This window comes from Dreissena polymorpha, chromosome 6, assembly GCF_020536995.1.
Source record: "Dreissena polymorpha isolate Duluth1 chromosome 6, UMN_Dpol_1.0, whole genome shotgun sequence".
Lineage (NCBI taxonomy): Eukaryota > Metazoa > Mollusca > Bivalvia > Myida > Dreissenidae > Dreissena > Dreissena polymorpha.
This window is the reverse complement of record NC_068360.1, coordinates 42,568,608-42,594,637: the sequence shown is the minus strand read 5'-3', so window position 1 is coordinate 42,594,637 and position 26,030 is coordinate 42,568,608. Positions and strand designations below refer to the sequence as shown.

General features: G+C 35.5%; 1 protein-coding gene across 1 annotated transcript in view; it reads right to left on the bottom strand.

Moving 5' to 3' along the window:
- Positions 1-25,235, bottom strand: part of LOC127834493 (tumor necrosis factor ligand superfamily member 10-like) — a 33,437-nt gene extending 8,202 nt beyond the window's left edge. The window contains exons 1-2 of the mRNA XM_052360360.1: positions 24,324-25,235; positions 804-840 (exon numbers count right to left, since the gene is read on the bottom strand). Coding sequence (XP_052216320.1) covers positions 804-840; positions 24,324-24,764 — 478 coding nt within the window. The 5' untranslated portion in view covers positions 24,765-25,235. The remainder of the gene's footprint in view (positions 1-803; positions 841-24,323) is intronic.
- Between the last annotated feature and the right edge of the window lie 795 nt (positions 25,236-26,030).

Below are 26,030 nucleotides of genomic sequence, written 5' to 3'. Positions count from 1 at the left end.
ATAGAACATATTTCCTCACTCTGTTTAATGTGATCGTGATATGTTTTTTAAAGGACCTGTACATTGTATTCATACATCTTATGAAATAATCCTCAATTCATAAAGTTGTTAACTTCAATCAAGCTATCATCCTAAATGAACATTACTACGAAATACAAACATAATGCCAGAAAGCAATAATTATAAGAACTAAAGCGACGCTGTGAATCGTATTTGCTTTGTTGCTCTTCGCGAAACGTCTGCGTTAGCTGTGAAGAACAAACGTACAGACATGGTGTTGTTAGGCGTTACATTCGTTTTACTCCAAAGGCGTTTCCAGGATTATTAGCAATTGTTCAGATAGAAAGAATATCATTATAACGCGTAAAGACACAGCAAAATCTCTCGGTGAAGGATATGAGATAATGCACGATAAGCACAAGGGCTTCCACTAGATGTATGTTACATTTGTATGTGTTCTATGTTACCGTTTATCGTCAATTAAAACTACCGTTCTATGCATTAGTATAATTATTGTTTAAATAAATGGAAACTAATAGCTTGAAGATGTATTGAAGATGTTATCGGCACGTGTGCGTTATTGCTACACGCCTATCGAGGTAGTAGTAATAAGTGCACCGAAACAATAATTAGCTACCTAATGTGTTGCTATATGCACTCATGTAATTAAGAGGTAACTGATAATAGTAATTAATAAATCTTAAACTTATCAGATATACAATATAGTTTCGCAATAAACGCAAAATGTAATTTATAGTAATTTCATCATCATGATCATTCATTTGTGTAAAAAAGCAACTTACCCTTTGCCAGCTCTGTTCTATATTTCTTTTCTACGAACTGAAAGTACAAATACATACCAACTTATTTGAAGCAGCCTAACAATAAACGCATAGGTGATATATGCCTTAAGCATCTTATGCTGCATAAACGACAACACAAAAACAGCATATGTATAGCAATTGTGCAAACATGTGTATAGCACGAGACTTTGAATTTGTAATGAGTGTAAAGAGTCACATTCAGCCATTGGTTTTGATTCCTAAAAAAAGGTGTTTTAACCAGTCGAGTTAGAGGCCATACAAGAAACCAGCCTTTTAAGTACTAATTTACACGCAGTGTTCAGGAAAAATAACGTTAATGGACATAAACTCAACATACAACAGATAAAAGTAGTGTCAATATTATTAATTAATATGCATTTTTAAAATACTTAAATTACACAAAGCATATTTAGCAATAAAAGAAACAAGGGCTGTTTGTAAAACATGCATGCCCCCCATTTGGGCTCTAAGTTGTAGTGACAGCCATTTTGTAAATATGTTTTTTGTCACTGTGACCTTGACCTTTGACCTAGTGACCTGACAATCAATAGGAGTCATCTGCAAGTCATGATCAATGAACCTATGAAGTTTCATGATCCTAGCCATAAGCTTTCCTGAGTTATCATCAGGAAACCATTTTACTATTTCGGGTCACTGTGACCTTGACCTTTGACCTAGTGAAAATCAATAGGGTTCATCTGCCAGTCATGATCAATGTACCTATCAAGTTTCATGATCCTAGGCATAAGCATTCTTGAGTTATCATCCGGAAACCATTTTACTATTTCGGGTCACCGTGACCTTGACCTTTGACCTAGTGACCTGAAAATCACTAGGGGTCATCTGCTAGTCATGATCAATCTACCTATCAAGTTTCATGATCCTAGGCATAAGGGTTCTTGAATTATCATCCGGAAACCATTTTACTATTTCGGGTAACCGTGTCCTTGACCTTTGACCTAGTGACCTGAAAATCAATAGGGGTCATCTGCTAGTCATGATCAATCTACCTATGAAGTTTCATGATCCTAGGCATAAGCGTTCTCTAATTATCATCCGGAAACCATTTTACTATTTCGGGTCACAGTGACCTTGACCTTTGACCTAGTGACCTCAAATACAATAGGGGTCATCTGTGAGTCATGATCAATGTACCTATGCAGTTTCATGATCCTAGGCCTAAGCATTATTGAGTTATCGTCTGACAACCACCTGGTGGACGGACCGACAGACCGACCGACCGACAGACCGACCGACCGACAGACCGACATGAGCAAAGCAATATAACCCCTCTTCTTCGAAGGGGGGCATAATAATTTAAAGTAATAAAATAACACCGAAACAACATATAAATCATAGCTTTTATTACGTTCATTATGGATGTGTTATTTATAAAACATTCAGTACAAATGAAGCAAGAAATTAAGAAATCGCAATTTAGCAACAACCAACAGTAAAAACCCTCCTGTGAAAAGCGGTGAAATATTTTTTTCTGTCGAAGTTCACCCAAATCATTTATTCTGTCAAACGCAAAGTGAAGAGATCAGTGACCACCATTTACTTGTTGACAAATGCTTGACGCCAGTTGAAAAGAGCCGCGATTGAAAATAACAAAACCGAGTATATGTTCAAACATTTATCACGAAAGTTGGTCAACAAACCTGACAGGGTGAAGAACATTTTACGCAAACTGTGAGATGTAAGTTCAAGTATCTAGACAGGATTACGCGGATAAATGTGAATGACACAACATAAAAGCTGCGCTCTGGAAAAAAAAACTGGCATTAATGCATGTGCGGAAAGTCTTCTAAAATTAGTGTAATCAGGATCTTAGTGTAAAGGGTCTTTCCGCTTCCATGGAATTTTTCGTTAAATGAAGTCTCTGCCAATCGAAATTCCAATTTCGGCGGTTTTCCCAAAGCCCGCCTCAAAAACAAATCTGTCAAATGAATTTGGCCTGATCTGTTTTTCAGATTATTTTGTCCCGTCTTGTAAATAGCCATACGCCGAATTCTTAATTGATGCAGATCACTTTAAAGACCCCAAATAAGTAAGGGGGGACTGCGGAAGCCGGAAATTGTATTCATCTTCACAAATCAAATCATAAACGCAAACTTCTGGGGGTTTAAAGATAACACGTTTGGTATTGAACAAACAAACATTTACATTTGAGTAAAGCAACTAAACGAGTACCGTGGTCCATCGAAACAATTTTTAAAATCTGTCAAATTATAACATGTACATATATATCGTATTCAGATGGTTTAAATTATTCATTTTGATATGAAAACTTTCGATTACCTGGGAAATAACTGTCTTGGTGTGATAAATATCGCACGAAGAAAGTACAAAATTAACCATCATTTTTCTACGGGAAACAAAATCATAGGAGGCGTGACGCTTTATCGGTAATAAATAATAATGACAAAGATATCACTTTTTTCCGGAAATCAAATTAGACGCATCGTTTGTTCCAGCAAAACGATCATAACACAAAATTACAAAATAACGACAAAAACACTGATGGGAAAATGTAAATACCACATATATGATTTCTGATAGCATACAGTACGTTAAACAATCTGAAACAAACTTCAAACGGCCGTTTCATTATCTTGCAGCGGCAGTATGTCCAACATAGCAGAGGACTTAAGATCATTCGGAGAACTTTCACGATTGAAGTGCGTTGACATTACATGTACATGTCATAGGGGGCAATTTACGAACAGAACAGAACATAATTTTATTACACATAAACTGTACAGTTACTAGTGTTAAACAAAATATTTATATAAAAAACATGAATATAGTAAGTGGATTTACCAGAAATTTTATAAAATAGTAATGGATGGACTTTACATGTAATTGAACAAAGATCGTTTTATATTGCATGTTAACAGAGTATATAGCTACAAGGGTAATGATTGTATGCATTTGGCTATATATACATCAAATCCTGAAAGAACAATGTTTTAGCAGGCGCGGAATCAAATGAAGCAGCGCTAGTAATAGTAGTTGTTAATAGTTGTTGTTGTTGTTGTGGTATTAGTTGATGCAGTTAAAATTTCAGTGTAACTTATAAGCATATAAGTAACACTCCTGCTGTTGTTGTTGTAGATACAAGTTGCGTTTTTTTTCGCTGCAAGCTACATGCTAAATGAAGTATCATACACACGCGGCTGATAAAATTGCTGCAACTTTTGTGCATCCTTTGTTTCGCTTTTCAACATTCACGATGCGAATAAGTGTCACACGCTACTCAGTAACACCAGCTCAATACCACTCAGAAGATATAGGCCTAACTGAATGGGACTAAAAGCTATTATAACAATATCTACAATTAGCTTAGACCGCTTCCATTAGTACTGTTTAAATACAGAGTCGTGTATCAAACAAGTAATTACAGTGTTTGCTCTCCAAAAGCGGTTTCAGCGTTGGATCCGAAATAATCAGAAGGAACACTGACAAAATAATCGATCTTTCAAATATGACTTTGATTTCCTTTTATGAGAGGGGCATAAAACATATTGATTATATCAAACAGAGCTATTATTTTTATCCATTAAAGGAACCTGATTTGTTTTCCGAATTGATCGCAATGAATCCCGTGGTGTTATTTTAGTCATTAACTTTGTGGGGAAAATATCGACAATGCACGATCAGAATTAACTTGAATAACATCGAGAAAAACGTTGTCTGAGTCGATGCACACTGTTGATGTTCATATTTGTTTGCTTTTTACGCAAACAATGTTGTTATTACTGAGCGTAAAGGGGCATATCGACGGTATTTTCTTAGAAAACGTCATTTAACAAAACAATATAAAGCCCCTCTTTTCCTGTAAATACTATAAATATGTATCAATAATATAATCAACCTCCGCGCAGAGAATTGACTAGAACCAGCTTAGCTGCCTTCATAACCAACCACGTGATGATAGCCGAGCCACGTGATATACTAATTTTCCCGTTGATAGTTTAAAGGGATCTTTTCACGCTTTGGTAAATTGACAAAATTGAAAAAAATTGTTTCAGATTCGTAAGTTTTCGTTTTAGTTATGATATTTGTGAGGAAACAGTAATACTGAACATTAACCATGCTCTAATGTAGCCATTATATGCATCTTTTGACGATTTTAAAACCTAACAAGAGTTCCGCGGTCGGAGATGACCGCATTGAAGCCGGATTTTTGATTTAAATGACAGGAAAGTACCTTTCGTGTTTTTGTCAATGCAATACTTAAATTACTGAAATATTGTTCAAAGGTCAAAATGAAATGTAAGTACTTTTCAAGGCATGAGCAAAGTTTGAGATTCTAGGTCCAAGCATACCAAAGTTACAACAATTTTAACATTTTAACATTTAAGTTCACAGTGACCTTGACCTTCAAATGAATGACATTGAAATGAATGACCTTGAAATGACCAGTGGTCATCTAAGTGTGCTTGCAAACCTTTACGTCAAGTTTGAGATTCTAGGTCCAAGCATACCAAAGTTATAACAATTTTAACATTTTAACATTGAAGGTCACAGTGACCTTGACCTTCAAATGAATGACATTGAAATGACCAGTGGTCATCTTCTAGTACTGGCCAATCTTTATTTCAAGTTTGAAGACTCTAGGTACAAGCATACCAAAGTTATAACATGAAATAAGAACTTTAACATTTTTACATTCAAGGTCACAGTGACCTTGACCTTCAAATGAATGACCTTGAAATGTCCAGTGGTTACTTACTAGTTCTGGCCAACCTTCATGTCAAGTTTCAAGACTCTAGGTCCAAGCATACCAAAGTTATAACAACTTTAACATTTTTACATTCAAGGTCACAGTGACCTTGACCTTCAAATGAATGACCTTGAAATGTCCAGTGGTTACTTACTAGTTCTGGCCAACCTTCATGTCAAGTTTCAAGACTCTAGGTCCAAGCATACCAAAGTTATAACAACTTTAACATTTTTATATTGAAGGTCACAGTGACCTTCACCTTCAAATGAATGACCTTGAAATGACCAGTGGTCATCTGTTAATCCTGGCCAACCTTCATGTCAAGTTTGAAGACTCTAGGTCCAAGCATACCAAAGTTATACCATGAAATAAGAACTTTAACATTTTTACATTCAAGGTCACAGTGACCTTGACCTTCAAATGAATGACCTTGAAATGACCAGTGGTTACTAACTAGTTATGGCCAACCTTCATGTCAAGTTTCAAGACTCTAGGTCCAAGCATACCAAAGTTATAAGAACTTTAACATTTTTTATATTGAAGGTCACAGTGACCTTGACCTTCAAATGAATGACCTTGAAATGACCAGTGGTCATCTGTTAATCCTGGCCAACCTTCATGTCAAGTTTGAAGACTCTAGGTCCAAGCATACCAAAGTTATACCATGAAATAAGAACTTTAACATTTTCGAGCACGCCGCCACCCCGCCCGCCCGCCCGCCCGCCCCCCCCCCCCCCGCCCGCCCGACAACATCAATCTATAAGCCGAGATTTTTTCGATAAAAATCCGGCTAAAAATTATAAAGCGTTGCAACGCGAAACGATTGAATAATTTGGAGAGTTCTGTTTTTGTCGTTAAATTTTGTGAAACTACGAAGAATGCTTATATAAGGTATAAAATACGTCAACAATGTGTACTTGGCGGAATAGCTCAGTAGGCTAAAGCGTTTTTACTTCAGGACTCTGGCAGGACTCCAGGGGTCACTGGTTCGAAACCTGCTCCGGGCAATGTTCTTTTCCTTTTTTTATTTTTTTTTTCTTGATTTTTTACTGGAGCTTTTATGATCCAATGTTTACATTTATCAATATAAAGCATTTAATGAATAAGTTAAAAAAATGCCAAAATCTGTGAAAAGGCCCCTTTAACTTTCCTTTCATTACGCTAATTTATTTTTATTATGAACCTAAACGTATACACCATTTGCAAAATATTCAAGAAAAAGATACTACTTTTCATAATATAATACTTAATAAGAATTCCTACCGAATTTGGTAGGAAAGATGTCTCTTAAATATGTCCACGCGACCTGGTTCTCGACCAAACCCGATACAGTTTCGACCTTAGTTGTAAGGACACATAACCAGTTTCTTGAATAGTAAGCAAAAAGTGTGACTTCAATAGTTTTCACATAGTAAATGTTGATAACAGTCGACGGAAGACGACAAAAGGTGACCACAAAAGCTCAGCTATGTTTAATATGTCGCAGTGATATAGTGGATATGGTGTCCGCCTCGCGATCGGGAGGTCATGGGTTCGATCCCCACTGTGGGAACGTTCTTAAGATTTCCACCATAGACACCATCTATTGGTTCTAGTCCCAGAAAACGGACTCGATAGCGTTTCAAATAAGCCTTTGGTTTTTATGCAATCGAGCTAAAATAAATGCTTAAACTAAACTAAAACCTCAGCTGAGCTCAAAACAAATATTTAATAAAATCAGATGCTTCAGATCGCGCATTAAACGCTTTCCGCCATAGTAATCTTCGTTCATTGAACCTTAGGCTTGAGTAAATAACCTGACTTTACATTCTTGTAAAGCTCGCCCTTATTAACGCGTTTAATCTTTGCATTGTGTGCTCAAGGCAACATTATTTACGACACTTTAGTAATAGACATGTAACATAAACTGAACATTTATGTTTCCAATTACAAAATCGAATTCCGTGTCAATCACTAAAACAACTGTTTTGTTAACAAGACCTTTTTTATGCATCCCAATTAAATCCACATAAACCAACTGCTACGTTGCTGTTTATTGGCAATTGAAACATATTTAGCCTGCCATATTGAAATTAATAATTGCTAGAACATATGGCGCACAAGGTTTTATAAATAAAAGATGAAGTATGCAACAAATGGAGGATATAGGTTGGACTTGTATATTTAATCTCACACAAGCGCTCGAGGAAATAATAATTGTCTAACTTTACTAAAAACGAAAAACGCAAGGTTTCACCACGATAGCAAACATTTTCTTTCCATTTAATGCGCTTGATTGTTTATTTTCATACTTATAGTTTTCATGACGTTACAGGCATGTACTATTTTTCACCGAAGCGTACTAAAGACGAAATCATGTTCAGAAATCAAATTTCGAGCGATAATTTAAGATTTCAATAATAATTTCCCGTGATTAAAATGTTTTTGACTGCTATTGGCCCTACTAAAAGGTATAACGAATATGTCTGAGCCATTTGAAACCGAGAAAAAGCAATGTATAAAGTAGCCTATACTCACGATGGCGCAAAATGAAAACGCACATAAGTTTTCTTCAACAAGAAATCAACAAAGATAAAAGCTCCTTAAAATGCGAACCACCTTAAAGATTAGTAAATGGTCGAAGAGTGTTTAAAAAGGGATTACTCATAGGTACAACTTGTTGTTTGAGATGTCAATGTAATCGATTTTGAATGGTGGCTAGGAACAATCAATGGCGTATAATTGCACACACAGACCCGGATTTAAAAATCTCTGGATTTTAAATTTTCGTGTGAAACAAGATGGCCGGTTTCTGGTGGGTTTAGTATATTGTACAAGCAATCAGAATGTGTTGTATAAACAGTATAAACAAGACAAAATATAGTCTGTCATTTTTGCCGGATTTTAAGTTGATAAACATAGTTACGTTTATACTATGGTTGACAACGCAAATAACCACAGTTGGTATCACACTGCGCATTTCTGTAAATGTACACCGGTGCTTTGACTAGTTTGCATTTCGTACGTGAATATTAATGAAAAATTATCAACGTCATAATAATCACATTCTGTATTTGACCTTACACAAACGGAACGCAACAGGAATATCAAAATTGTCTTTTAAATTTGTGAAACCATCTCCGTTGGAATTTCTGACTTCACCAACCCTACGTCGCATAAACAATTTTGAACATTTGATACGTTATAAAAAATGTACTCTTATATTATACATCACGGCAGATTGCATGATGCGGTCTTAATTTTGTAACACAATAAGTGGCAACTTATATGTGCATCTATAGTAAATTGCGCGACGTGCATTAATTCACACAATAAAAACCCAACACAATTATAAGAATTAGGCGTTCGCATTTTTATGTTCCAATGTTCATTCAGTCCGGATAAAATATTTCGATTTCCTAACGTAAGGAACGCGTAATCAGTAATAGAAATCCAACAAATAACTGAATGCATTTCTTACACACAATGGACTGATTATTGCATTTAATACGTGTAACGTCAATTTACCCATAGAATATGTTTCTCGATAGTTTCTCATTGTAATGCAATTATGCTCCCTTCTATTATCAGGCAAACTCAATTTCAAAGCGCCAGAATTAATTTTACATGAAATAACGTCAGTAATAAAGATCTCACTGCATGTAATTAGTTTATGAGAAATAAAAATCGACAACAGTCTATTGTGAACGTCTGCTGTAATAGGTCTATGTACATGTGAATATCTATACATTAATGCTTAAAAGCGATATGCTGTCAGCGATTTTTTGCCCAATTGGGAAAAGAACCGGTATCAGCACAATTGGGAAAAGTTTGCGCGAAGTTTTTGGGACAGCAATTGGGAAATTTGTAGTGTTTTCCTAATTGGGATATTGCCGTTTCCGGTACTTTATAAGGAAGGAAAATATCGCTGGTTCTTAAGAAAAAATAACACCATATTACCAACATATACTATTATCATCATCAGCATGATCATAATCATCATCTTATTCATCTTCCATAATGTCGCATAATCTTTCATCATCATCATCATCATCATCATCATCATCATCGTTGTCATCATCATCATCATCACCATCGTCATCATCATCATTATCATCATCATCATCATCATCATCATCATCATCATCATCATCATCATCATCATCATCATCATAATATCATCATCATCATCATCATCATCATCATCATCATCATCATCATCATCATCATCATCATCATCACCACCACCACCATCATCATCATCATCATCAGCATCAACACCACCATTGTCATCATCATTATCATCATTATCATCTATTTTTACAGAACATCATTAAGTCAAAAGGATTGTTTTCATCATTATTGTCCTCATCATAATCATCACTATATCCTCGTTATCATCCTCATTATATCAGGCATTTATGGCCACCATAAGCGTTATTATCATCATAATAATCAATATCGTCATTATCATTATCAAACTATACATTACATGTTTCATTTTCGTCACTACTATTAAAATGTTCATTAGAAGAAGCGATAGCATTATCATAATCATCATCGTCGATTCGTCGTCGTAGTCGTTAGCATCTTCATAATCATCATCACACGATGATCATAACCATTATTTCCATCATCACCATATAATCACATCTATTATCACAAACAGAAACAGCATCATGATATTAAATGTGTTCGTCATGCTCTGAAATTATGACCTCAGTCGTGTTCGAATGACATGTTGAATTACGTGTACTCACATCGACTGTCAGTGTTTACATTTGAGATTAACTAATTGTGTAATTCTGTTTGAACAAACATGACAAGAGAGCTAACAATGTAATGTTGTCCTTATCATTACCTAAAACCAGAAGAATGTATGTATATTAAGATTTATGGCTTTCAAAGCTTTAAGTTCAGAGTTTAGTACGACTGTTATTAGCCTTAAATGAATTCGTTTCAGCTTATGGTGGAAATAAATTAGCACGACACACAAACATCCATTACCAATATTGACGATTGCAGCGTACCCTGACTGTTAGCCGAATCAAACACTTCATTACGAAAATCTGCTTAATTCTATTTGATTACTACTGTATGAAATACTAAATAAAATTGGAATGTGTGATTATTTTCTGTGTTGCATGTTTCCATGTAAGCTACTCTTCATATTCGGTATCTTTTGAAAGTCTTTGATGTCAACACCCACAATATTACCTCATATAATCCATTCAAAAGAAGGTTGTATTATAAACAAGGGCTGTTTGTAAAACATGCATGCCCCCCATATGGGCTGTCCGTTGTAGTGGCAGCCATTGTGTGAATACGTTTTTTGTCACTGTGACCTTGACCTTTGACCTAGCGACCTGAAAATCAATAGGGGTCATCTGCGAGTCACGATCAATGTACCTATGAAGTGTCATGATCCTAGGCCAAAGCGTTCTTGAGTTATCATCCGAAAATCATTTTACTATTTCGGGTCACTGTGACCTTGACCTTTGACCTTGTGACCTCAAAATCAATAGGGGTCATCTGCGAGTCATGATCAATCTACCTGTGAAATTTCATGATCCTAGGTATATGCGTTCTTGAGTTATCATCCGAAAACCATTTTAATAGTTCGGGTCACCGTGACCTTGACCTTTGACCTAGTGACCTCAAAATCACTAGAGGTCATCTGCGAGTCATGATCAATCTACCCATGAAGTTTCATGATCCTAGGCGTATGCATTCTTGAGTTATCATCCGGAAACCATTTTACTATTTCGGGTCACCGTGACCTTGACATTTGACCTAGCGACCTCAAAATCAATAAGGGTCATCTGCAAGTCATGATCAATCTACCCATGACGTTTCATGATCCTAGGCGTTTGGGTTCTTGAGTTATCATTCAAAAACCATTTTACTATTTTGGGTCACCGTGACCTTGACCTTTGACCTAGTGACCTCAAAATCAATAGGGGTCATCTGCGAGTCATGATCAATGTACCTATGACGTTTCATGATCCTAGGCCCTAGCGTTCTTGAGTTATCGTCTGACAACCACCTGGTGGACGGACAGACCGACCGACAGACCGACATGAGCAAAGCAATATACCCCCTCTTCTTCGAAGGGGGGCATAAATATAAACTTAAAGAACAGAACTGCTTTGATGAATATAATTACAAACAATTCTATTGCAAACAGGAGAATTTTAAGTAAGGCCGGAAACAGTACCAACTATCCACCAGCGTCTAAAAATAGGTTGTGGGTCGGTTAAAACCGTTTTATTTCATTAAGATGTTTACGATGCACGAGCTATTTACCTATTCAAATAGGCATATTAATTGACAGGTAAATTCAAATAATGTATTAACAAAACAATTATAAAAAACATAATTGAACTAGAGCTTTGTCACAAACGTGACGTATACCCGCTCGTGCCACATTGACACGGGAGGCGGAAAACTACAACGGGCGAGGCATGGTCAGGGGTGATAACCCCAAAAAAGGGTTAGGGTAAGGGTTAGGGTTAGGGGTCGGGTTAGGGTAAGGGTTGGGGTTAGGCTAACCCAAAACCTAACCCGACCCCTAACACTAACCCAAACCCTAACCCTAACCCTCTAACCCCCCCCCCCCCTTGCGCAATACCATACCATGCCTCGCCCGTTGTAGTTTTCCGCCTCCCCATTGCATGCTGTCTTCACAAAACAAGAGAATCAAATTTATGGCGATTTTTAAGAATTATAATGCCATTACCATTTCGACCTTTGAACTCTTGAATTCTTTTGCATGACATTCCGTCCAAATTTATGGCCATTTTTTTTTACTTTTGAACTCCAAGTGTGACCTAGACCTTGGAGTTATCGACATAATTCTTTCGCGCGACACACCGTCCAATAACGGCGAACAAATGTGCCAAATGATTTAAAATCTCACAATGAACAACATAGTTATGGCCCGGACAAGCTCATTTATGGCCATTTTTGACCTTTGAACTCAAAGTATGACCATGTCCTTGGAGATATCGACGAAATTCTTTCGCGCGACACACCGTCAAATAATGGTGAACAAATGTGCCAAATGATTTTAAAATCTCACAATGAACGACATAGTTTTTGCCCAGACAAGTTCATTTATGGCCATTTTTAATTTTTGAACTCAAAGTGTGACCTTGACCTTTGAGATATTGACGTAATTCTTTCGCGCGACACACCGTCCCATGATGGTGAACAAATTTGCCAAATGATTTTAAAATCTCTCAATAAATGATAAAGTTATGGCACGGACAAGCATTTGACCCTTGAACTCCAAGTGTTACCTTGACCTTGGAGATATTGACGTACTTTTTTCACGCGACACATCGGCCCATGATGGTGAACAATTGTACCAAGTTATTTAAAATCTAACAATAAATGCCATAGTTATGGTCCGGACAAACTTTCGGTTTAAAACACACTAAGTGACCCGGTGACCTAGTTTTTGACCCGGCATGAACCATATTCAAATTGACCTATACATCATCAATATACAACTTGTGACCATGTCTGGTGAAGATCGGATGAAATATCGGGACAGACCGACAGACCGACCGACAGACCGACAAAGTGACTCCTATATAGCCCCCATTACCAATGGCAATGGGGATATAAACATTTAACCAGATATTCTTAAATAAACTCTTTACAATAAAACAATCGGCAACATTACTAAATATGTCTTGACTGTTATGTCGTTTATGCTTTGATATCGTTTATATATATTCCTAAAACTGAAAATAGGGCTATCTAACTAATAGATGTGTAGAGTTTTATATCCTGTACTGGTCCAATAATAATTGAAACAGCTCGGGTAAGTAGAATTAGATAAATGGTGCAAATGACCTGCCACCGCCTCGTTATTCACACCATGTTCCAAACGTTTTTAAACCAAAATGTTTTTTATGTATTTTTTCAATGTCGTTTGATTTTATATACTCAAGATTGATAGTGTTTTAATTTGCGATACAAAAATTAGTTTTAGCAGATTGCTTTGCTTTGACCATATGTCACCTTTTATGTTAAAATAGCATTATATTTACATTTGATAAATCGTTTTTATAATGCTTACAGTCAGACAACGTCCTATATACCGCTTGTATTGTTTCATCAAATAACAAAGTATTTCGAATCTGAAGTGAGTTGTGTCCATTTATTTAAAACGTATCTGAAATGAAACATCATATGTTAGTTAAATAAACTGAGTTATAACCGTGTCGAAATTTTCATTTGATAGTATTAGCATATTTGTGATCTTTTCAAATAACAGTGCTTTACTGAAGAACATTAAAATAATCGGAATTACCGACTTCTCAATATATTTTACTGACATTTGCAACTAGTCTACTAACCGGTGCAACGGGTCAACGGGCTTGCAAGACGAAATGGGGTGGTAAAAAAGTACCCGTCGCGTCATAGTTACTACCATGTGCGGGAATAGTCATAGGAACGGGAGAGTCGGGTGCCATTTTATGCATTGTCGCAAGTTGCCCGCTATCTGTGTCATGCGACGCCTGGTCTAAACGCAATAAATGGCCGCTGCCCTCTGGTATCGGAAGTTTTTGGAAATACCGGTTCAATAGCGGTTAACCACACAAAAGGCGAACTAGGCATGCCCTCAACTATCAATGCGTTTATTCATACAAATACCTACGTCTATTCAAATGTAGCAGATTGAATTTCTTAACTTATTTGGATACATGTTCAATCCATTTTTCAATACAACAAATCGATCGCTTACACGCATTTAGCATGCTTCTTCTCTAAAATAGGTTTTTAGCAGGTTTTTAAACAATTTTATCATTTCAATAAAACCTTAATGATCTTTGGAAATTATCCCAATGTGCAGTACGCTTTTCTTAAATTAAAAGGACACTACATAACATTCATTATACACGAAATTAAAATGCATCGCATTTGACAAATAAACGAAATTAAGTAAATTTGTCTAAGCAAAATCAGTACGGTATACAATAGAAATCAATGCAGATAAAAGGATCGATTTTATCTTTTATAACTCTCACCAAAATGTCTTCGCGGGTTACATCAAACACTATCGATCCGAAGATATGCTTTCCGCTACCGACTGAGCCCCTCTGAATATATTAGCACGTATCGTTAACACCGCGAAATAAACCCCACACTTGTTAGATCTGTATCTAATAAAATAACGTGTTGTATGACCTGAGCACGAGGCTAAAGAGAACATGTCAATTGTTTCTAAAAAAATACCAAAAGCATTAAGGTAGGAAGGTTGGCTAAACGTGTGGTGTCCGTGAACTTTTTACGAGTCCCCACTTAAATATGAATGAGCAATTACATGCAAAATTCTTTCAAATCTCGAATATTGTGTTTCAGTTAATAGTTGTTTAAAAAAAAAATAACCAAGCAAATAAGATCAAATGTAGCAAAATTATCACAAACTCAATAATGAATTTCGTTAATATGATCGACGTTAGTAAAAACGCAATATGGAATAATAAAATACAAGATAAGGGTCGGCACAAAAATATGATCGGTCGGGTTAACTTATTGGTTAATGGTAACAAATTGTTATTTTAGGCTTTATATTAAGTATTATCCGTGTGTTTAACCCTGCGCACTCCAATGTGTATGTGTACTAAAATAATGTGTGTTTTTCTCTTCATATAAACACAAATAATGTATTATGGAAGCGCCTAAGTAGCATCGTTTGTTCGCTTAAAGGTTTCGAAATAGTAAAAACCTATGTATACTGTTAGAACAATGGCATTTTGGTACATTTCTATAAGCCACTTGGTAACATGATATTACTTATCTGAAATATGCAAGACCCTGTATAGAATGGCTACTGGAAAAAGCAAAGTAGCATCATCTAATGAGTTATACGATTAACGCGCATTCGGTACTTCTTTCATAATAACAGGGCTTAGATTTGAAATAATGTCATGAATAAATGAAGCTCGATTATATCAAACAGAAAACCAAAAGCATTCTAAAAGTGCTCCTACCTCCCCATCTAAAAACATCACCAGAGGGAGGGGATGAAACGCGAACACGCAGCGAGGTGTGCATCCTAAATTGGACATGCTCGTGCATAGTAGTACACAAACTGCTCACACGTAGAGGAATGTTGTTTAAGTTTAGTCACAGGATCTGTTTTTTATTTCCTCGACGAATTGTTACGAGGATCACAACAAAAATTCATTCTAGCAGACTGGAAACATTGGTATAAGGATTAGATAAGTGACAATAAACTGTCATTATACTACTCATAAAAATGCAATAAGAATGAAATTTCGATTTTTTTTAAATGTAACAATAGAAAGACAAATTAAGTTGCGTGCAATATGAATAGGCATAGTAGTGGATTTTACCTCAAGAAATAGGCGTTTAAGGTCACGTAACGCGAACTTCCTGTGATAAGCTTTCACCACGGTGAAATTATCAAATACGAAGCGAGAACTCATGCATTAATCATGTTTCAAAATAATTATATCTCACTTTCCGACGTGTACTGTTTAAAGAAGCAAACATGTGTATGCTATCGGTAGAAAACAATGTGCAGAGCCTTAACTATATCACTGTCTTGATTCACGAATTCGGGTTAAACATGGTCATTCATTGATCTATTGAATATATATTTAAGAAAACATTTTACATTTTAAACGTTTCCTTCCTAAACAGAAATTTAAATAGCAGTTAAAAATAAATACCACCTAACAATTTAAAAAGTTAATCTTTGTAACACTTCTATTCGAACGCAACGCTTAGCAACTGTTTTAATCGATAATAATCTAATCCCTTCACTGACTGACATCTTCCCTCAAGCAAGCAGGTCGGCACGCGCCAGTTAACATCTGCACCTTTGTGTCGTCTGCTGAACAGTGACTTGGCACAGTTTCACTTGGGATTCGTAAGTCGTGTCATAACATTACGATCAAAGAAGAAAAAATACAAGTTGAATAACAAATGCAAATCACGAATGGAGCACGTCAATATTACTAAGTTTATCAAAGCGCCGAAGGCACTGAATTTGTTCGCTGTTGTATAATCTTAGACGCAACTCAGTTTTCAAAATTATGTTATAGCTTTTTATATCGCAAGTTTGAAATGACCACAACCCATTCGAATTTATAAACAGTGTGTCTTAAAACACAGGTCGAGATTTGTGTGTTTTTTTCAAATCATTGTTACAGATTATCAGTGTGCACATGCTAATCTTATTTGACATGCATTTAGCCCCGTTTTCCCTGAAAGCAGCCAATATGTACAGATTTCAATGATAAACACTAGACTGGCCAACGTTGTCTTACAAGCTGTTATACACACTATGTAGTGTACCATTGAGAACAGGCAGATGCAGTGGTAAGTTACCACTGGTAAGAGCAGACGCTTTTAGCATTCTCTGCTTAAATTTAATGGAGTTATCCACACATGCAGTCACGGGTTACGATTCCTACCGTACCAAAGGCATACTGAGTTGCAAAATTGCGTCTGCATTATTTACGCTCACAAATAAAAATGAAACGTGTCTTGTTTTGTATCGTATAAGTACCGTGTACAATATGCGAAGTTAATAGGAAAACGAGGTCTTGAAAATCGTATTGAGCGTTTTGTAAAAAGCATTTCCTTGTTTTAATAAAAGATTGCTCCATTATCACAAAAACCATGTAAATTAACTTAAATATGGTAAATTGTACTTCTTCCAAAATAGTATGTCTATATCTTTTCCATATAAGAGAACACTTAAACGATACCTCTCGTCTGCTCGATAACTCGTTGTAGAAAACTTAACATACACCGATTTGTTGGTAAGATAAATGAGCAATAAATCTCCCAAATAAAATAACTTCATTATGTTCTGGTAACAATGTGTTATCTGGTTTATTTTAAGAGTAAAGATATCAGACAGGTGCTTTTCATACATTTAACATGAAATATACTCAATGTTCATTTGTTTGCCTATTTCATGTTCTTCGCTAACTACATGAACGTTCCTCTTTAATTTTAGGTATTTTTATAATCCTTGCAAATACATAAAACTTACAATGTGAAAACAGAAACAAGATTAATGTAAGATACTAGTAACATGAAACACAATCACGAAACAAAAAATATCAACCAATATGACTGATACACCAGGTGACAGTCGATCCCAGCTTTAACCAACTGCGCACATGTTGTAGTGGGAATCCGATTAACGGAGTTATTATTTAGCTTCAATAGACCGATTATGCTGAAAATGAGAAGTATTTAATTACGCATATTATGAATGTGATTAAAAGAAAACAGATCGATATGATTGCGATCTAAGTATATCTGCATGATTAGTCAATATTTACGTATTCAAATGTGACTCTTCACATACATATCCCTTTTGTTAAGGACTCATTGATGTAGCTGTACAAAAGACGCATTAAAACGGATGAAATTAATCGGAAAATAAGAAGAATGAATCAACACACCATATTATGTTGTCAAATGGTCATCAAAATATTGGAACGCCGGCTTAATACACTATGTAAGCAATCATAAAAAAATTAGATTAGTTTAAGCATGTAAAAACGGGTCAATTGGTTATTATAAAGAAACTCCATAGAATAATACGCACACTATGATGTTTCTATTCGTATGTCGGGAAAAATAAGTAATGTCATGGCAGTTAGAACATTTTCAATGCTTCAAAAAATTCAAACCACGGATATGAAAATAGGTTTTATGATAATAAAAAGAGATATACGGAACACATCGTTCTGGGCAAAAAATGTTAATGCATGTGCGCAAAGTCCCATTCTTAATAAACGGTAGCCTGTGCAGTCCGCACAGGCTCAACAGACAGGGACAACACTTTCTGGCTACACTGGATTTTGTTTAGACGATACTTCCTTTAACCCTTTGCATGCTGGGAAATTTGTCGTCTGATAAAATGTCGTCTGCTGAATTTGTAAAATAAGCATTTTCTTCATTTTTTTTCAAAGAATACTATCAGAATAGCAAACAGTTTGGATCCAGATGAGACGCCACGTTTTGTGGCGTCTCATCTGGATCCAAACTGTTTGCAAAGGCCTTTAAAATTCAGCTCCAGCGCTTTAAGGGTTAAACGAAATATTCCAAACATGCGGATAGTGTTATTCCTGGTTAGCCTGGACGGGCTGCACTAACTTTCCGCACATGCATTAAGCCCCATTTTCCGAGAACGAGAAACATATTGCGCCCAATATCGTTCCCAATTACAGATCGGAGTCGAGGAGAATTCGTGTACGACCCAGCGTTTTGGCACACGCGATTTTATCATTAATCACAGAAAAAATCAACACAAATTGCTAGGCCTAATTGTGTTTAGCTGTTTCCACGCGAGGCTGACTGGCTCTCCAGGAAAATGATTATACGAAATACTCCCCTGGCATGCTATGAAATAACGGCAATAACGGAATCGACCGTGGCTCCGGATTGTAAAAAAACGGGTTTCTTACCAGTGATGGTGTACATTTTGGGCACATAATGGGTGCACGATGCTAGCTTTTATATTGCGAATTTTCGTGTAAAGAACATTCACAGCAAAATAATATATGCATACATATTCATGTATTCATATTCGTAGAAGATTGGCTTAAAGCGATATTATGGGCATCTTACAGTTTATAGGTGTCTATCGCAACCGTTGTTAATTTTTGGTGTTTTTACTTCATACACATGCATTTTTGTTAATGCAGCATCAACATACTAAAACAATATCATGGAAAGAGAAAAATAATGCATTTGAATATCAACTGTACTTTCATTTTGACAACTGACGACAGAAATGATTCGTAGTACGATGTGAATCTCAATTTAGTTTTAGTGCAGATTGATTCGTTCATACAACACAAAGACACAATTTTTTTTACGGATCATTTCGGCTTAGAATACTGGGTGAGTCATGTAAAGTATCGAATATAATATATATTTTTTATAAACAACTGGAAGCAAGATGAGTTGCAGATAATTGGTCAGTAATCACATTTTAACTAACTCTTTTGACCTGTTAACTATTTTCAGCTCAATTCAACAGTGAAAAATGCCCATAATATCACTTTAATATTGCGAACGTTCATGTAAAGAAAAACGTAAAATATAGAAAAACATGTATGCATATTGATTCACGTGGAAGATTGCCTTAACCCAGAATTTTATAAACCATGTAAATTTCCAACCACTATATATCGTGAAAAAAATCTTTCAGTCCAGCAATTATAACATATACATGCATTTTATGCTCAACATCGTGCGCGTACGAAGTATATTTCGCAGGTTGGTGACACGGTGAAAAGTTCAACGCCGAATGTTTTCACCTCACATATATTCGCGCGTGCTCGTTAATGTTACACATTCATAATTCTTATACATGAGACATAATTGATGTTCTAGCTTTTATGATCATGGCTGGACGTTCTTTTGTATTAATACCAGCTTATAGCTTCTTTGAATCTACATGATAAGATGACTATTTTCATCGATGATACATATATGCGTACATTATAATGTTTTTTATATTCTTTCTGAATGTGTTCATATGTCAGAGATTTTAAGTTCTTATTTGGTCGGACATACGACCACATTCCCCGCTTTTTAAATTATATATCTATCGTCTGCAATTACTTTAAAATTCCTGTCTTAATGTCAGAATGGTTTGGGGACTTGTTTTTCCTAAATGTGTCGAAGTTCGAGGGATTTTGTGTATGTCATAAAACCATGTTTGACGTAACAAATTTAGCATGTGAAGCGAAGCATTTGATTAATGTTCTATAATGAAGTATACTATTAAAAGGTCATCTTCCTAACGGACAAAAAATGAAATCTTGAATGTCTTAAAATTCCCCATCTGAAGTCCACCTCGAACTTTCACCCAGAGGTGGTTAAACACTGTATCTGTGCAAGTTCTTCTTGAATGCTATGAGCATTTATAAGTTCATACGCACAGCCCGAAGGGTCAATAGCTGGGAGTTGGGTTATTGCAACTAGTATAAGTGAATGTTTACAATTTTTATGAGATATGTCAACACGTGGTTGTGTTTAAAATGCGCATTTGAATTATATTTGGTTTTATAATAGTATAATCATGGACGGTTTAGAAAGTTTCTTCTTAACATAGCTCCAATGATTGAAACAATTTACAACGATTACCTGTTTGGTTATAAATATTTCTATACTTCTATATACATAAATCATGTGACCGCCGGAGGGTTGCCATTTTCGACCCTACGCCATGATTTGAATAAATTGTATCCATGACTAAACTACGAGGTTGCACATAATATGTTAAATCTCTGGCCTTGTAGTTGCAGAAAAAATACTTGAAGCTTTTTAGCTTTACACGACTTTTATAACCACGCAGTACTTACGGCAACACGTGTTTTCTCCTGAGGTATAATACAAATGTACTTCATACAGGACTTTTTATATACGATGTTACACACAAAACATGTGAACCTTTAGGAGATGTTAAATTGCTTGGCAATAATAAAGTCATAGAATGTAAACGTTGCACAACGGACGTAACTTGTGAAATGTGTGTAATGTGCGCTACTATAACTCGCAAATTAACAACTTCATATTTAATATAATCATAAGAACAAGAAACAATTCCTGCAAGTTGCATGGTTTACGTTACTGTTGAGGAGAACAGGGTTTTTTTTGGCCCAATTTTATAGCCGAAATTCGGCTATGTTCCCAATCCCAAAAAGTATACTTTTTTCCCAAAATGTGGAAAAAATTTCCCAATTTCCAAAAAAAAAAAAAAAAAAAAAAATTTATTTTTTTTTTAGAAAGAAGTCTTATGTGTATTTTATCTCAATTTTAATTCAATTACATCTAATAAAGTATTATATGATTTTTTCTTTTAATTTGAATGATTATAAAGAGTTAAATCAAATTTAGTATTTCCCTAATCAGTGGACTTTTCGTGTGGAAAAAAAGGCTAATAAATTTATTTTCCCAATTCCATGAAAATACCGATAAAATTCCCAATTCCAAAGCCATGGGCTATCTTCCCAAAAAGTGGAGAAAAAACCCTGGAGAACCTCTCCTGACAAGTGAGCATCTACGCACAGAGAGAAAGACAGACGTACGGAGGACATCTGTCAATGCTGTTTCCAGTATACCACCTTAACTTCGTAACGGGGAGTAAAACACAGCCTTAAATTAGTAAAGGAGAGTATCTCTAAGCGCTATTAAAATGTTTTCAGCGGGCATGAACAATTATGGACTCTTTATTACAGACTAGGGCAAGTATTTAGGAATAGTAGGAGGTTTTAGTGCAAAAATAGGAAAAAATAGGAAGCAAATAAAAAAGTAGGAAAAAGTGGGAAAAGTAGGAAAAAATAGGAACGGTTGAAGGCCTAAAATTAGGATAAGTTAATGTACTGTAATGAAATAAATTTTTAAAAAATGTTTACAGACGCCTAAATGAGGAATGTTTACAATTAAATGCTTTCATGAACTCTTGATGTGATATCAGATAAACCTAACGACAACGCTATAATTTAACAAATACAGTAATTATTTGGTATTATTTATAAAATCAATACCTATATATCAGATACCAGAAGATTATTCAATACATTTTGAAACAAATGGGTTTAACAAGAAGTAACAATTGTATGGGTACCACTCAGTTAGTATAGCTTGAACTATGGGCCTTTGTAGTACAGTATCTTCCATTGTTTACAAACAGAACGTGCTCAGTCATACTTCACGCGATCGAACAAATACTGACAGTCACAAGTACTTCATTATCTATTTACAATATGACCTTATACTATGCATAATAAAAAGAGTTAAATAACACGTTAATTGACTTTAATTTAAATTAATAACGTCTTACATCAACGTTATTTTCTTGAACATTTGAAAATCTTATGTTTTGCTTAAAACACAACATTAAACTAAAGTGCCCATTCAAACAACATTCGGATCGACAAAATTAGGATCGAATTATCAAATGTTTAATTCGTGGACTTTACATTATAAAGAGCCGATCAATCATTGGTAATGTACGTGTACCATATATTTACGTGACATCATAATACTATTTTCGCTTAAAACGTACGAGTGTGTTAAACAGCGTATGTACGTTTGCTTTTTCAAGGGTGTAAATGCATTTAAAGGGATCTTTTCACGCTTTGGTAAATTGACAAAATTGAAAAAAGTTGTTTCAGATTCGTAAGTTTTTGTTTTAGTTATGATATTTGTGAGGAAACAGTAATACTGAACATTAACCATGCTCTAATATAGCCATTATATGCATCTTTTGACGATTTTAAAACCTAAAAATTATAAAGCGTTGCAACGCGAAACGATTGAATAATTTGGAGAGTTCTGTTTTGTCGTTAAATTTTGTGAAACTACGAAGATTGCTTATATAAGGTATAAAATACGTCAAGAATGTATATCCGGCGGAATAGCTCAGTAGGCTAAAGCGTTTTTACTTCAGGACTCTGGCAGGACTCCAGGGGTCACTGGTTCGAAACCTGCTCTGGGCAATGTTCCTTTCCTTTTTTTAATTTTTTTCTTGATTTTTTACTGGAGCTTTTATGATCCAATGTTTACATTTATCAATATAAAGCATTTAATGAATAAGTTAAAAAAATGCCAAAATCTGTGAAAAGGCCCCTTTAAAGGCAACACATAGTTCCCCGGCGCAAATTAAAATTTGGAACAAAAAAAAAACATGATGTTGCGTGAGAGTTGAACCGAACGTTGTTTGACGTATATATATGTCCGCACAGGATAATCAGGGACGACACTTTTCGTCTAAACTTGATTTAGGCTAAGAAGATACTTTCTTCAAACGAAAAATACCATACAAGCGGAATGTGTCGTCCTTAAACAGCCTGTGCGGACTGCAGAGGCTAATCTGGAACAGCACCTTACGCACATGCATTAAACCAATTTTTCACAGAGCACGGCCCACAAATTTGTTTTGAAATCAAGTGTAAATACCATTTAGGCCTCATGATTCAATATGGATGCTTAAGCATGATCAGGAAAAGGCACTGCAAAATGAACACACTGGGGTTGCTTATTACACATCTGATCACTCAGATAATTTTGCTTTACAAATAAAATATTTGATATTATGCTCCATTTCTAACACAAACGTACCACTACCCGGAGTGTTTTTCAACTCCTCTATAATTTAATACACACGGATACGCTTAGGATATTCACATCTAAACGTCACCATAAAATCGCATTTTTTTCAAAATTACAATTCTAATTATATTACGGTTTCATTCCTATGTCAAGTGATTTTTTGCTTCACGTTTTACAGCCTTTGTCGTTTAGATTGGGAAAAATAGAGCGATAAACCATGCAATTGGAAAAAATGAGACATTATTAATATGGTTATAAATTTCAGTACTCCAATTATTTTAATATATGTGAATGTTTAACTGCGTCTAAATTTAAGTTATCCAGTGTTACAGAATTATATCCCTATATACTAAACTCAAGAAACCAATTATTAAATTTATTGAAAAAGTTCTGCATCTTTTTTTTTCTAAATTTGGTCAGACTTTTGTGCAAAAGTTTTGATTTTTGCATTAGGAAAGCAGCCATAAGGGGCTGTATTTTTTGGGGATTAACATCACTGATGTCGACGAATAAAAAGCACGATAAGCTCAACCTCGTTTGCGCCTCATATACAAAAGATCAAACAGTAACAGTCTAGATAACAATGATTTTCGTCGTTCATTTGTTAAGAGTTGAGACATAATTATTCTGTTTTATACCATACATTAACACAATAATACCTGCTGTAGAAGCTGTAGAAGTTGTTTCGGTGTCTCTACGCAACACTCCTCCCCTTTTCCCGCTGTCCCCGGCTTCCGGACGAAATGGTCCAGCATCCGGTCTTCTTCGGGGCTGGGACCCAGTCTAATTTCAGCGCACAACATGCATAGTTCCTCCTTTTCAAGGATTTTATTGATCTGGGCGCCGACTTTCGGCGGGTGTTCATGATTCCGTACATCCCATTTGATGTTCGCATAGAGCACCGAAAATACAATAATGAGCACTAAAGTAGACAGTATCGAAAACAAGGCAAGACCTTTTATGTAATTTCTTAACTGTTCAATCTGCCTTTCTAGACATTCCACTGTCTCGGGCGAGGAATTAATCTTTCCTCCCTGGCCAAACTTCGCTGGCGGGAGGAAATTTTCGTTTTCCCTTTTTTCGGACATGTTTCCTTCCATTTTACAACGCAGATAATGACAAAATTCTGCGATTTAATACACAAACTATCTCACTCACGGTTCCGTATTCCGCTGTATCACTGACTTTCTATAAATAACCGCACGCGCAATAACAACAAAACACAGATGATTCCTTACGTCAATCAACATGTGCGAGCATTTCTGATGTTTTCTGTGTTCCGACGTAAACTAACAAATCCACATAAAAGAAAACACTGCTTATATTCAGACACCTACGTTAAACCAATGCTGAAATATATTAATCCGTTTTGTAAATCCAGTATTCCATTTAGTACGAATGAATCACGACTTAGTATTTTCCAATACACAATACAATAAATAAGCTCTGCGCTCGCTCGCTGTATATATATTAAAGTACAGCAGTGTGTCTGTTAACTCAGATAGAGGGCTTGTGAATACAAACGTCACGTGATTCGTTCGCCAATAGCGAGGAAGCGAACGGTATTTACAAAAAGATTTTTCCAATACTATCAAAGTGCGTTCAACTCCCGTTAACACATTGCGCGGAAATTATGAATAAATTATAAGTAATAGGCTCTTTTAGAATTGATGTTCGGACAATACACATTATATAGTTATTTTGTTTTGTTTTCTTCCCACTAATACGGGGCGGTTAAAATAGAATTTTGTGATTTTGCTATATTGCTTAATGCATATTACAAGCACTTTTTATCTTTTTATTTTCTATCACTCCATTACAAACAATGGCAGCAAATCTCGTAAAGATTTCTGGTAGATAATGCCTTGGTTTACAAGTGTGTTTATACTCACATGTATTTGGACTAACTTAACAAAATAAACTTTAAATAACGCTGCTTACCCTTAATTATCCGATATGTTATTTACTGTTAAATCGCAGTCACGTTTAAAATACGAGTTGTGTTTACCTGTCTCATGTGTTGTGTATTAACTGTACATACGTGATCAAGTATTTAATCACACTGCATTCAGTGATCACAGTTCGATATCAGATCGATAACTGATAAATGCAAATCACTGTGTGGTATGCAGTTAAGGTTTAAAGTAAACATCTTGTAATTATTTTCGATATTTTATGCTTTTATAGCTAGATGAATAATTAAAATCAACTATGCCAGTAACTGCTTCTTTTACTTCAACTGCTGCTTATGCTACTGCTGCTACTGGAACAACAGCAACAACAATAACAACAACAACTACTACTACTACCACCACCACTACTACTACTACTACTACTACTACTACTACTACTACTACTACTACTAC